The sequence below is a fragment of the Scheffersomyces amazonensis genome (assembly GCF_036850825.1).
Source record: "Scheffersomyces amazonensis strain UFMG-HMD-26.3 chromosome Unknown RJT21scaffold_2, whole genome shotgun sequence".
NCBI classification, from domain to species: Eukaryota; Fungi; Ascomycota; class Pichiomycetes; order Serinales; family Debaryomycetaceae; genus Scheffersomyces; species Scheffersomyces amazonensis.
Window position 1 is genome coordinate 191,031 of NW_027042742.1, and position 14,532 is coordinate 205,562.

The 14,532-nt window shown below is 33.5% G+C and overlaps 5 protein-coding genes across 5 annotated transcripts; 3 read left to right on the forward strand and 2 right to left on the reverse strand. All coding sequences in view use genetic code 12, as the record gives it.

Moving 5' to 3' along the window:
• Nucleotides 1–4,854: 4,854 nt before the first annotated feature.
• TEC1 (transcription factor TEC1) lies at nucleotides 4,855–7,239 on the forward strand (the record flags this gene model as incomplete). Its single annotated transcript, XM_064880067.1, has 1 exon — nucleotides 4,855–7,239. One exon carries the CDS (start codon nucleotides 4,855–4,857, stop codon nucleotides 7,237–7,239), a length of 2,385 nt encoding a protein of 794 aa, XP_064739052.1.
• Nucleotides 7,240–7,462: 223 nt separating this feature from the next.
• On the forward strand, nucleotides 7,463–9,304 carry ADE2 (phosphoribosylaminoimidazole carboxylase; the record flags this gene model as incomplete). The annotated part of the gene is made up of 1 exon (XM_064885668.1): nucleotides 7,463–9,304. Exon 1 carries the CDS (start codon nucleotides 7,577–7,579, stop codon nucleotides 9,302–9,304), a length of 1,728 nt encoding a protein of 575 aa, XP_064739053.1. The 5' UTR covers nucleotides 7,463–7,576.
• RJT21DRAFT_118314 (uncharacterized protein) lies at nucleotides 9,305–9,939 on the reverse strand. Its single transcript, XM_064880994.1, has one exon. It carries the CDS (start codon nucleotides 9,886–9,888, stop codon nucleotides 9,589–9,591), a length of 300 nt encoding a protein of 99 aa, XP_064739054.1. The 5' UTR covers nucleotides 9,889–9,939; the 3' UTR covers nucleotides 9,305–9,588.
• Nucleotides 9,940–9,950: 11 nt separating this feature from the next.
• On the forward strand, nucleotides 9,951–11,459 carry RPL19A (60S ribosomal protein eL19). Its single transcript, XM_064883633.1, has 2 exons — nucleotides 9,951–10,284; nucleotides 10,792–11,459. Coding segments are annotated over exons 1-2 (567 nt in total). The 5' UTR covers nucleotides 9,951–10,282; the 3' UTR covers nucleotides 11,357–11,459.
• On the reverse strand, nucleotides 11,384–13,467 carry RAX1 (Rax1p). The gene has a single exon (XM_064883634.1). The coding sequence runs from the start codon at nucleotides 13,075–13,077 to the stop codon at nucleotides 11,563–11,565; it is 1,515 nt and encodes a 504-aa protein (XP_064739056.1). The 5' UTR covers nucleotides 13,078–13,467; the 3' UTR covers nucleotides 11,384–11,562.
• Nucleotides 13,468–14,532: the final 1,065 nt, after the last annotated feature.

A 14,532-nucleotide genomic window follows, 5' to 3' on the forward strand; every position in this document is an offset into this window, starting at 1 on the left:
TTTTGGCATTTAGTCCAATTTCTTTTAGAGGCTCTGCATTGCATATATCCACATGAAGTTCAGTTTACGGAACAGGGATACAAACAAGGAATACAGCAAACAAGTAAACAACTAGTACAAGATCAATAACGATTAGATTGGTTTACATTTCATACTCGGTTGCTCTTGTCTTCTGATATTGAAACATTAGACCCTGTTATTCCGTATGGAAAAATTTCAAATGAATATTTAAGGTAACAATTCATTGTTCTTTAAACATCTTGGCATCCCGGGTAATATATATTCCTCCTTGCTTCGCTTAGAATATTCTAATTGGGAACATTGTCCTGCATTAGCTTTTCTTGATTTCATATCTTAGGTAAAGGAGTTAAATGTACTTGTTCCTGAGTCTTACAACAATGATCTCACAATTTCCCAAAACATTCATAGTGTGACATGACCATAATTGGTAAACAATAATTGATAGATGCTTAATACTACGTTGTTCATTCGTACAATTAAGTGCACAGTTATAACCGAATTTGAAATTAGCGAAAAATAAAAAGTTCGATGCATCATTGGAAAAGCTCTGAATCTCTAGGATCGCTATTTATTTACTGGTTACTCATTATTTACATACAATTGCTATTAACACTACGAAATAGGCATCACTATGAAAATGACGCTTAAGGAGTTTAGTGTCTGTTTGTAATGCTCGCTTTTATGTATGATACGGACAAGGGGACGTCGATCGAATATTTTTATGTACTGCGCTATTTTTATAAGTAGATTTTCGGACGCAATTTTGGACTGGACTGTGAGCTCTTTGTCTCAACTCAGACATACTTATATCACTAAGCATCATTAGATAATGTTTTGGTTAAATCGTATACAGGTTTGAAGCTGCTAGATAAATCTTCAAAAGCTTAAATACTTAGATTCATGTATATCTCTTATGTCTGATATTTCTCGCATCTGTTATATTCCTATGGTTCTTAAACAGTAACTGTTCCTACATGTTATTTTCATGTAAACATATCACTAAAATTCTTATTTTTTTGTTTTCACTTCTTCTATTATGAAATTCATAGTCATCATTTTAATAATTAGTAACGAAGCCCTTTTTTTCTCGAGAAACAAAAAATAAGTTTTGCACCTAAACTTTTGAGATGGTATCTAGAATTAATCTGAAATTCTGGGATTATTTTCTACTCCATCAATTTCAACAATAGATCAATGAATAAAACGCATAGCATTAGAAAATAATATTAAAAAGCCGTGTGGTTTGACTGAAATTGCAACCGCCGTGTAATTCTGAATAATTAGACTATTGGTATTAGAAAGAGATAAAACTTGCTCTAGTTCATCTTTCAAAAATTTACGTAACGGTTGCAAGAGGTCGTTACTAATTTTGCTATACTTCCTTCAGTGTATTAAGATGATGTTCACAATTCAAAAAAAGAAGGGTCTAAAGTCCATTCAAATATAAAACTGGAAATAGATTCATAATTAGTTATCTAAAAGCCGTAATACAACTGTGTGGTAACATAGCACACGTAAGGGTTCAAATATGCAGTTATGCACCTACTGAAATACGTATGTTTTATTCCATGACAGAAAGGTTACATGGAAGACGTAGTTTCGATTTTGGAGTAACTGATCTGAATACTGTTTTCAAACGATCTAATTACCAAGAGAGAGATATGAGAATTTGGTTTCCAAGCATTTTTCATGTCAATGGCTTTCTAATAGCTATTGAAGAAGATTAAATCTCTAAAGCATGAAATAGAGACTAGAGGATAGATAAATACGATGCTGTAGAAGTTTTAGTTTCATTTAGAATTACGGAAAACAAGTGATGCAATAGAATCAAATTCTGTGGATTCGAAATGTCTACTGCTAAGTATATGTACATTGTTGTGATACAAAGTAGAAAAATAATGCATAGATACCGTTACAGGACTCATGTTGGGCGTTATAGGTGCTTCAAATAATGTCGGCCTATCTCATTAAGTGTAGTTCTGGACTCCGCGGTCGATCCTTTTACGCAGTCGCTAAGGTTGCATTGGTCAAGTGACTGAAGTAAATTGTTTCATGACGTGTATTAGAAACTAATGGCATGTATGGAAACGACCAAAACTGGACAAGACAAATTAGAATATTTAACATTTCTAAGAGTAAATCAGACAAAAATCTCTTATTTTGAGACAAGAAAAAAGATGTTCCAGGTTAGCTGCTTGGTTTTTATTTTCAAATAATTTTTTACCGTTGTCTCGCTAGAATTTGAGCTTAGTGCCTTTATGGAAACATATAGTTAAAATATTACTCTTCAGTAAACTGTTCCATTCAGTTATTTTCAATTAATTTTATTATTTGTTTTAGTTTATAAAAGAGTGGGGAATTCAAATGCTTGTCTATCCGAAGTTACGTACTTCTGCGAGATATCACCTACCTTTCTTAAAACATACCACAAATAAGCAAAAAGGTAGGACGTAATTTTGGCTTTAGTAAAATTAATCGACAGTACATTATTCAGCATAAATATTCCAAAAAAAGGTATAATACGCCACGGAGGTTCTATGAGAGAGTTTATGGATGAATTTCGCATACTAAATTTATTTTTTTGAGAAAATAGAGTTATTTTTGAGTAACAAGTTGACAAAGACCATCTTTCTATTCTCCAGTTGAGCCGATTTCACTTTAATATTCTCTTCCCTCTAAGGTTTATTTTCTTGATCGTAGATGTTACTTAATTTGGCTTGGGCCGAATTGATTAATCAGTTTTACTAAGAACATACTGCGGATTCTCGACGGAAAATCAATAAACAATTGCTGCAGAGACTTTTATTGTTGTTTGGTATAGTTTAGGTGAGGTGAAGCAACAATAAGTTTTCTGGGGCATCTCCATACAGTCTAGGGTTGAGGTACTCTTTTAAGAAAGACAAAAAATTTAAAAAAATAAGGCAGACAGAAAGACGGCAGAATTGAACAAAGATGCAAGGAATCTCAAACTAATTATGCATGTAGGTATTTACGTATGTATGCAAACAAAATGAAATAATTGTATGAAAATGAGGGAGCGTCTTTAATAGACGAAAAATGTCTGATGCATGAAGGAATAAGCAGGAAAGAATACTTCAGCTGCAGCATCAGAATCGGTATCGTGAACAGAAATGAATAATATAAATAGAATAACATTAATAGAAAATAATAAATAAAGGTACATAAATGCTAGCAAATTTAAGAAATTAAGCATTTGAAGATCTGTTGATTACAAACTATTTAAAAGCATTGGTATCCCCCTCTTTTTCAATTACGTACCTTTGCAATAACTTTAAGTAGTATCCTTTTAGATAAGGTTAAGCTTTATAACATTTTTCAAATAAATAAATAGGACACTAGTACAAACAAAGTCTTGTTAGTAATCTATTAGTATTAGTATCATTCGCATTACTCAACTAAACTAACTCATATTCAATTGCTACAAAGCCACCAAATTCAAGTTGATCCTCATACGGCATATTACTCGGACTTGAATCAATTTATTCATTTATTCATTTATTCCTTTGTTCATTTATTCAATCTGCGTTTCTCCACATCTCATAACGCAACCGAAGGAATACAAAAGAAGGTTAAAGTGGTTCTGTTTTATTACTCGTAAAAGAAGGTTAAAGTGGTTCTGTTTTATTGCATTGTTATTTGAATCAAACTGCCGTGGGTATTAGAAGTATCTTTGAGTCATATAGGCGATATTTCATTTCTAACGGAACTCCATTGCATTAGCAGCTGTTTGAGATACAAAAGTTCAGAGAAGAAAAAAAACACTAAAATCAAGAAAATATATAGTTGAAGAATTGCCAGCAAGCAAAGCCGAAAATTGCATCACTCATACTCAAGTTAGAAATATATATAACGCTGGTAAGCATTGAAAACGAAGTTTTGATAATTATTCTAATTAACTAACTAATTTTTCAAAATAAGCAACTAATTGCGGTGAGACTGTGTACAGGACAGACCTTCCCGAAGCGAGAACACTGATACATTCTCACTCCATACAAATAGAAGCAACTTTTTTTCACTCGTTTAACTCGTGACTGCATTCTAGACATTTTTTTGCTTTAAGCGGCACCGGCGGCTGAACTCGGAGAAAGAATTCCACTTCCATAAAGGGAAAGAGTCCAGACTTCAGAGAAAATAGTCTTACTCATCATAGTTAGTAACAGGAAAAGACCAAGTCGAAGAAAGTAGTTTAAACCCACTAACTATTAAAAAAAGTATAAGGGTGTAAATATTATCGTGATATTTATACTACCAAACTACCAAACTTTAAAAAATACAATACATTTAATCTCACTACACAGCCTAGTCTTGCATTAAACAATCAAATTTGTTTCAGTTTAATTCAAATCGATCCTGTCAATTCCCCGCTAATCTAACTTGATCGTTCTAGTGTCTCTCATAACACCGACGACTTCCTCATTTAAATTCGAGCCATTCGAACCAAATCCCCAAAACATCAAAAAAAGTACCCCTTTTAATTTTGTGATATATAATATTTTTGATTGTTTATTTTTTTGTTTTGGTACCTGAATCCTGCAGACAAAAAACGGAAATTATTTACATTTAATTTTTAACATTGTTGATACAAATCGTTAATACTCCCTTCAATCCTTTACTTGCTACTGTTCTACTATCATAGATTTGTATAGCAGACGAAGATTTACTAACGGTACTCAATCCATCCACTCATTATAATTCCCCAACTCCTTTGCTATATCCATTGCAAACATATTTGACCCTCCCAAGTCATTAGTACGATCCATAATAAAAAAATAAAAAAAAAGGACGTCAACCCCATTCACATCTTTTAAAAATATGATGGCTCAACAGCATACTCCAGCAAGTACTCCGTTAAGAAATATATACAATATGAGTCATCATCATAATCATAATCATAATCTTAATCATCATCATAACAATAATAATAATAATAAAAAACTTCCCTTAATAGTGGATGTTGCTATCGATGATAATGGTAATCAATTATATCAAGTTCATGAATCTTCCAAGTTAGTTAGAAAGGAAATGCCTAGGTCAACCACATTCTCGGCTTCCTCCTCTAAATCAACTCAATCCTATGCAGGCACTACCGATCATGATTTCATTATTAAAGAAGAAGATACATCACTCGATCATGATGTACTTCGAACTCCAACTCATAGAACGTTAGGTACAATATCTCCCAGCTCATCTGCCATCTCCAACTATAATATGATTAGTGGGAATTCACTTAATAATGGTGGTGAAGCTATGTATCCTAATTATAAGTCTGAAGATGCATCTTACAGTAATAATAACAGCTTCAGTAATTCAAGTACGAACAATAATAATTCTCCTAATTTCCCACAAAAGGCCCCTCAGGACAATGATATTTGGTCGGATGATGTAGAACAAGCATTTGAAGAAGTATTACGAATAATCCCCAAGAATGGCCTAAACAAAATTAAAATAAGTGGAAGATCATGTGGTAGAAATGAATTAATAAGTGATTATATTTATACCAAAACAGGAAAATTCAGATCAAGGAAACAAGTCAGTTCCCATATTCAAGTTATAAAGAATCTTGGACAGAAATTGGATATTATCAAATTGATTAATAAGGGTCCTACCTTTGAAACTGCTGCTGAACAAGATGAATGTAATAGAAAGTTTGAAGAAATCTTTTCTAACATTAACTTAAGTAAATCATTAGGTTTCAATAATACTGATAATGCCACTGTTGTCTCTGATAGTTCAGTAATCATAAATGGAGAAAAAGTATCAAGAAGTTATGATGATTCCAGTAGAAGAGTGTTTAAGAGAAAGAGACTCCCCATGTCAATGTCAACACCATTAGACATCAAATTTGAAAGCTTCTTCATGTCTATCTATGATACTTTCTATTCAAATCCCATTGTCTTCACTTTACAAGACTCTTCATCACCAATCTCCTCTTGTACATCCATTCCTCAACAAATTAAACGGATCAAACAGAATTCAAATATATCCGTTAGATTTCCAGGATTAATGGAATTTCAAAACTGTACCAATATCCCAATATTCCACAATATGGTCAAGTTGGTTTATCCCGATAATATATCATCGAATTATAATTATGACTTGGGATTTAAAGCTAACTTCAATTTGAAATGTGATGACATTACTAACTCTCCAAATGTTAGACCATATTCATATTCTCTTTATACTAGCATTTATTCATTTGGCAAACAAGTGTTAACCTTCAATGAAGATGACTTTAAATTCAATGAGGATCACTCTTTCTTAACTAAATTCTGGAAGTTCTTCTTATCTAACTTGAATAGTAAAGATATGAATGAGATAAATATGGCATTTAAAGGCATGACTATAAAGCAAATCATTTATGAATCGGACGATTCAGTCAATCAACTTAGTTCCGATACAAATAACAAAGTCTCTAAACTGAAAATAAAGTTGATAATGCTTTGGGAATTTGCTCATGTCACTGATATTAAGGAAGCTTTAACTACTACCACCAAATTGATCTTGCCCACTCTGCCAACTATTGAAAGTTCAAATGATAACATTGTAAGCCAAGTCATAGGCTATCCAATGTCGTCAACCCATCAACCATTCTTGTCTCAACAGGGCCCTGCAACAGCCTTGATAACTTCGTATTCTGAACCTTCGTCGCAGATCTTCGATCATCCCCACTTTGATGTCAACAGTAGTAATGCAACCCACATGTATCCCACGCCTTCTACAACGACTACTGCTGGTGTACAGTCAAGTGGTTCCTTTGTGGATTTGAGTCAAATGAATGTTCAAAGGAAGTTCCAACAGTTGCAGCAACAACAGCAACATGGTAGTGGCAACAGCAACAGTAACAATAACAGTAACAATACCAACAACACTAATACCAATAACAGTGCCAATCCCAATCCCACTAGCAGCAGCTTTGAAGGCCCACATCCTCAACAACACTTTGTACAATATCCCTCCCAGACACCCACTTCTGTGGTAAGTCCCCAGAACAACACATCAGCTCGAGGACCGATGAACCCAGGCCCTTATTATGGCTCCCAGCAACAGCCACAACACATAAATCAACCAGGAATGATCAATAACCTGAGCATTAATTTAGACATAGGTGTGATGTCTGCGCCTTCTGTCGGCCAACTGGAGTACAGTCTTGCGGGATATGCACACGACGGTTATATGCATGACTTTGGCAATCAATAGACTTTGTTAATATTCACTTCGTATATAGTTTCATTTTATAAATTGTTTGTTTGTTTAATATCATACTGTAGACCTGGTGTTTGGTAGCGCGTCCAGATACCAGATACCAGATACGACATACGACATGGATATATGTTGAACCTGCATGTACTGCCGAAGTCAAAAATATCTGAAAAATAATTATTTTTCACTAGACCACCCGCATCTGATGACTCTGGAGATGCTCATCTTATCACTGTTAACTACTGTCTAATCCACCAGTAAGTAGTTGTTCAGTACTTATAGAACCAGTACCAGGTACACATACACATACACGTGCACGTAAACATAGCCAAATATGGATAGCAAGACCATTGGAATCTTAGGAGGAGGCCAATTAGGCCGTATGGTTGTTGAAGCCGCCAACCGATTAAATATTAACACGGTTATCTTAGATGCGCCCAATTCACCGGCTAAACAAATTAATGCTATTGGACAACATGTGGATGGATCATTCACCGAGTATGAATCCATAGTGAAATTGGCAGAAAAGGCCGATGTGTTAACCGTAGAAATTGAACATGTGGATGTAGAAGCTTTAAAGAAAGTTAAGGCCAAGTTTCCTCATATTGAGATTTATCCATTACCGGAGACTATTAAATTAATTCAGGATAAGTATTTACAAAAGGAACATTTCATACAACACGGTATAGCTGTGGCTGAGTCTGTTGCCTTAGTCAATAATTCTAAGGATGAGTTACTTAGTATTGGAGAAAAGTTTGGTTATCCTTATATGTTAAAATCAAGAACTCTTGCTTATGATGGTAGAGGAAATTTTGTGGTTAAGACTAAGGATTATGTTGATGAAGCTCTTGAATTCTTAAAGGATCGACCTTTATATGCAGAAAAATGGTGTCCATTCACTAAAGAATTGGCTGTAATGGTGGTTAGATCTTTAGATGGTGAAGTCTATAGTTATCCAACGGTTGAAACCATTCATCAAAATAATATTTGTCACCTTGTATATGCTCCAGCTAGAGTCATCCCTACTCTTGCAGAAAAGGCATCTTTATTAGCTAAAAATGCCGTTAAATCTTTCCCAGGTTGTGGAATCTTTGGGGTTGAAATGTTCTTATTACCAAATAATGAATTGTTAGTTAATGAAATTGCTCCAAGACCTCATAATTCTGGTCATTATACTATTGATGCTTGTATTACTTCTCAATTTGAAGCTCATGTTAGAGCGGTTGCTGGTTTACCAATGCCTAAGGGATTTACGGAATTCTCAACCACTTCAACTAATTCAATTATGTTGAATATTTTGGGTGATAGAAATGTTCCTGATGCTGAATTACAAATTTGTCGTCGTGCTTTGGAAACTCCTCATGCTACAGTTTATTTATATGGTAAGACTACTAGACCTGATAGAAAAATGGGTCATATTAATATTGTATCTTCATCCATTGAAGATTGTCAAACTAGATTAGCATATATCTTAAATGATGAATCATATTTATCAAAGGGTCAATCATTACCTCCAATTGAATTAGTAAGACCAGTAGAAACTCCATTAGTAGGAATAATTATGGGATCTGATTCTGATTTACCAGTTATGTCAGTTGGTGCTAATATTTTAAAGAAATTTGGTGTTCCATTTGAATTAACTATTGTTAGTGCTCATAGAACTCCACAAAGAATGTCTCAGTATGCTAATGAGGCAGCAAAAAGAGGTTTAAAAGTTATAATTGCTGGTGCAGGTGGAGCAGCTCATTTACCAGGTATGGTTGCTGCTATGACTCCATTACCAGTTATTGGAGTTCCTGTAAAGGGTTCAACATTAGATGGAGTTGATTCATTACATTCTATTGTTCAAATGCCTAGAGGTATTCCAGTAGCAACTGTTGCTATTAATAATAGTACTAATGCTGCATTATTAGCCATTAGAATACTAGGAGCCTATGATGCTAAATGGTTACAAGAAATGCAAAATTACATGATCAATATGGAAAATGAAGTATTGGATAAAGCTGAAGTATTAGAAGATATTGGATACGAAGAGTATTTGAGTACAAAGTTAAAGAAATAGATATATATAATGTTGTTTGTATTTAATCATAAGTATTTATGAGTACTTGTACTTTTAAGAAAATGAATGCAATTTGAAAGAATGATAAATAAATAATTAGTAAATAATTAGTAAATAATTGGTTAATTGAACTAAACATAATAATAGAACCCTTTAAAAACAAAATGTGGAAAGTCTAATATACAATGGGAATAGTTGGAAATAGGAATGCAATGAATGAATGAATGTGACAAAGTATGTATGTATGTATATGATGCAACATGCAATAGAGTTTTATGATCAGACTAAAACTTCATGGTCTTACTCTTCTTATTCTTGATTTGCTTCTTCTTATAGATTTGCTTTCTAGAATCTCTCCATCCAGAAGTACTAATTTTCTTGTCTGATTCTTCACTAGTAGTAGTAATAATGGCATCACCATCTTCTTGTTCAGTACTCTTCTTAGCTTCTTCTTGCTTTGCAGTATGTTCCTTCATCTTCTTAGCTAATCTCTCATTTCTGTTGTCAACAAAATTGGCAAAAACACCTCCACGCTTGACTGACTTAGCCTTTAACTTAGACTTGGATCTCAATGATTTGGCCATTGTTTATTATATATGTCGATAGTAGTACTATGGATAACGCTATAAGTTACTTTATTAGGTAGACAGTTAATTTTTCACTTGATATCTCATCTCGGGCTCCCCATAGTTAACGGTTGTCTGTAAGTAAAAGTGAGACTCACGTGCCGTTCATTAGGGTTGTACCCTGAAATAAACATTATGTCACATGATGCATGTCCGTTAGAGAAACAAACCTATACCGCAATACTTAACGTCCCACGCACTTTGACAAAAATCCTTCCCGCACCCAAAATTCACCCACTAACAATAGTGTGCGGTCAGAGTGAGGAAAAAATTCTCTTTGGTTAAAAAAAATTTAAACAATTTCAATTTGGAACCTTTTCTCTTCAGATAGTATCGAACACATTAAGTTAAAATGTATGTTATAACTATGTTAAGATGATTGGAAAGTGTATAAATTCGTCTAGAAGTTTGGAATGAAGTGTTGAAAGTTTGAGTAATTGACAGATAGTGTGGAAGTCTGTCAAGAAGTATTATTCATTAACAGTCCATCTCAGATCCCATAAACCAACCATTAAGAAAAGTTCAGGAAATAACTAATAGACTGTGAATATTGATGAAAGTAGTGGATGTAGTCAATTCAAAGACTTGGAAATTGTAGTAATCATACGTTCATCACAAGTCAAATTTCACTATTCGTCCAAAAGTTTTCACTAAGTATTCAATCAGATGTCAAATCTACTACCGAGCTTTAATGACTCGAAATAATCCATTCCATTATATTCAACTACATATCTATGAAACTAATCATTAGACTGATTTTCAAATGAATCAACCAAAATCTAGATCGAATAGAAATATCTTTATCCATCATAATTATAAAACCACTAAATTGTAAGAATTTTATACTAACTAATTTTATAGGGCTAATCTTAGAACTCAAAAAAGACTTGCTGCCAGTGTTGTTGGTGTTGGTAAGAGAAAGATCTGGTTAGATCCTAATGAAACCACTGAAATTGCTAATGCCAACTCCAGAGCTGCCATTAGAAAATTATACAACAATGGTACCATTGTCAAGAAGCCAGACACTGTCCACTCTAGATCTAGAGCTAGAGCTTTATTAGAATCTAAGAGAGCTGGTAGACACATGGGTTACGGTAAGAGAAAGGGTACCAAGGATGCTCGTATGCCATCTCAAGTTTTATGGATGAGAAGATTAAGAGTCTTAAGAAGATTATTAGCTAAATACAGAGATGCTGGTAAGATTGATAAGCACTTATACCACTCCTTATACAAGTCCGCTAAGGGTAACACCTTCAAACACAAGAGATCTTTAGTCGAACACATCATTGCTGCTAAGGCTGAAGCTTTACGTGAAAAGGCTCTTAAGGAAGAAGCTGAAGCTAGAAGATTAAGAAACAGAGAAGCTCGTGCCAGAAGACAACAAAGAATTGCCGAAAAGAAAGATGCTTTATTTGCTGAAAACTAAATTCTTTAGTTGACTTATGAATATATAATATCATATAAATTAATAATAAATTCCTTTTGTCATATTAGTTATCTCCCACCACTAGATTTGTTCCTATTATTTATTTAATAATGTGTTCAAACTACTCCATTTTCTTGTTTATATATTATATATGGTTATAATTATAAAGCAATAATCCATTTGTATTAAAAAAATTTTAGAATTAATTAAAGTCTATGACCGGGAACTAAACTAAATACAATTGTCCATATGGCCGTAAATAATAATATTAAAAATAATACCCATAAACTTCTTTTAGTCAATAATTTATATATGAACTTATCTTCTATTTTAATTAATGATCGATTATTTGAATTCGAAAATGATTCACTAAATCCTAACCATACTAAGATTGGATCTATTAAATAAATTGATGATACTAAACAATAAAATGCAATAAAATATGGAGCTATAATGACTGGCCTTAAAGTTTTCCTATAGTCTAAGAATACAAAGATATAACTAATCCAAAAGGCTCCAAATAATAGAATAAATCCAAGAAATATACGAAAGAAATTAGAATGGTTGATATTTCTAATGGCCATAAAGTTTAAGAATTTAGGTAAATGTTCATTTTCAATTTTACTGAAAACAAAGTTCTTAACATTATTGAAAATATCTGGATCATCTCTACCATCTACTTCGATAGATTTAATGATATGATTATTTAAATTATATGGTAAATTCAAATTCTTTTCTGAATCTTCTACGAAATATTTTAATAATAAATTATGAGTTGATTCTCTTAAATTGTCTCTAGTGATAAATGAGTTATTGGCAGTTGATGCAGGTGATTCTTTAATTAGTCTTTCTAATAATGAAGGATTCAATACTGATCTTCGATTATCATCGCTATCATCTATTCCAAACGCTTGATTGGCTTGTAAGGAAATATATTTGGTAGGACTCATGGCACGATCTGCTTCTCCAATATCTAATTGGTTGTCTACAAGGGAGTCCGTGGTGTCGTTACCTTCATTATCATCATCATGCAATAATCCCGATTGGGAACTTATTCTTTTGTCTGTATTGGGAGACATTGGAGGAGCAAATGGTAATTTAGGTGAATATCTGAGACTTGTTGATCTTTTGGATACTGAAATATCTCCTCCTGAGCTATGACGTTGATGTTGACTAGGATACTGCAGTTCGTATTGTTGAATTAAATCTTTCAATTTGGGATCAACATTATCCAAATTGATATCACCTCTTAAGAATTGTGATAATCTATTAGAATCATTATCTTCCAATATATTATCACTAACAATTAAATCCAATAATATAGATGAACTTAAAGATCTATGCTTTGACTTTTCCAGTATAGGCATCGAGTCACGAGCCGTACTAGTCGTTCTATTGACACCAGGAGTAGGTGTAGTTGTATCAGCAGCTGTTGATTGTCGGATAATGGAATCTCTTAAACCTTGAACATAATGTTTACATAAATTAAGATGATTTATTAAATCAAACCAAAAGTCCAAATAGTCTGATTTGTTCTCCACATCTCGCATAAACGTATAGAACGTATATAAATCAACTGGTTTCTTAGTTTTATTAGCTAGTATTTCTCCTAGAGTAGGGAGTCTATTCAAGTTGATCTTTTGATTCGTCAGGTTGGGATTGTTGATATTCGCCAAATAATGCGAATTAGGATAATTCGACTGATACTTCTCGTCGGACATGGGATTGAGTATTGTTTAAGTACTGACTTTAATACTTAAATTCCCAATACAACTGGTAAAAGAATTTATATATGAACTGGTTTTACAGTTGGATCATATTGATTAACAGAACAGAATGTGAATAGTTTCCTTCGTGTAATCGAGAAAAAAAAAGGCGTGTGTGCAGTCGTACCACTTCTGGAACAAATATAAACAGATCATGTCGTGTAGTGATTGTACTAATGGTTTACGACTATGAGCTTTTCTAGGCATATTTCTAGGAGTAACTCTAGGAATTTATATAGGAGTTTATATAGGAGTTTATATAGGGGTTTACATATAGGAGTTTATATAGGAGTTTGTTCACGAGTGTATATAAGGATGTTTATAGTGGCAGTCACTAGTTATTGCTAATGGTAGTTTGTAGCGAAATCATAGCAAAGTGATGCAGTGCAATTTAGTACCAACAGAAACCAGGTGTTTACTATGTGAATGATATTATCATACACCAGTGGGATATGACATGCATTCTTTACTGCAGTATTGGTTTACTACAAATATGGGCTTTTGGATTGAGGTTACAGTTGCCAATATAGTAAATGCTCAGTATATAAATATAATTTCTCTGAGATTAATTCTAATTTCGCAGCAAATTATTGAACAAATTACGCTTAACAAAAAACACCTGTAACGGTACTACAACTTACGGAGATGATACTGTATAAAGTAATTCAAATATGTATCCCCAGTCATCCATTTATCAAATCCACTAACAAAAGTATAAGGAAATTAAAGTAGCGCAATATTGCAGGACTCGGCCGAGATACTCGATTAGGGTAATGCAACATTCAATAAAAATTTGACACATTGCATCGTCGCCTGTTACTTCTTTTACTTCTTTATGGCAAGTGCCGTACCATTATAGGACAAGAATTACATAAGCACCGGAGCCAATCCCATGGTCAGAATGCCATCTTTTAATTCTGAATCTGTCCCTAAACTGATCTCCTATTATGGTTGGAATCTTAAATTATGCACTTCTACGTAATATTTAGTAGTTCGATTTTTAGACTCCCTCCGACCAAATGGCTCACCGACTTTAAATTTACAGATGTAATATGTAGGGCCGATTTACGTATTTATTGTAAGAGTGAAGTGGCTTATACTGGAATTCATCTCTATGTAAATATACTGGCCCGTTCCATTGATTCCGCCGGTACAGGCGAATACGGTTATACATTCTATAAAGTTCTGTTACAGTCAATATGAACACTAAACAGACAATAGCATAGCCTTGAATTACATTACCATAAACAGAAGTCCTCTCTTCCATACGGATATGACCTAACCATTCTTGGCTACATTCCTTTATACAGTACATACAAGTGCCTTACGAATACAGAGTTCAACTTTGCTATGGTTATTCAACCTTTGACTATAAGGCACCAACATATGCCATAACAATCGCTTTGAACA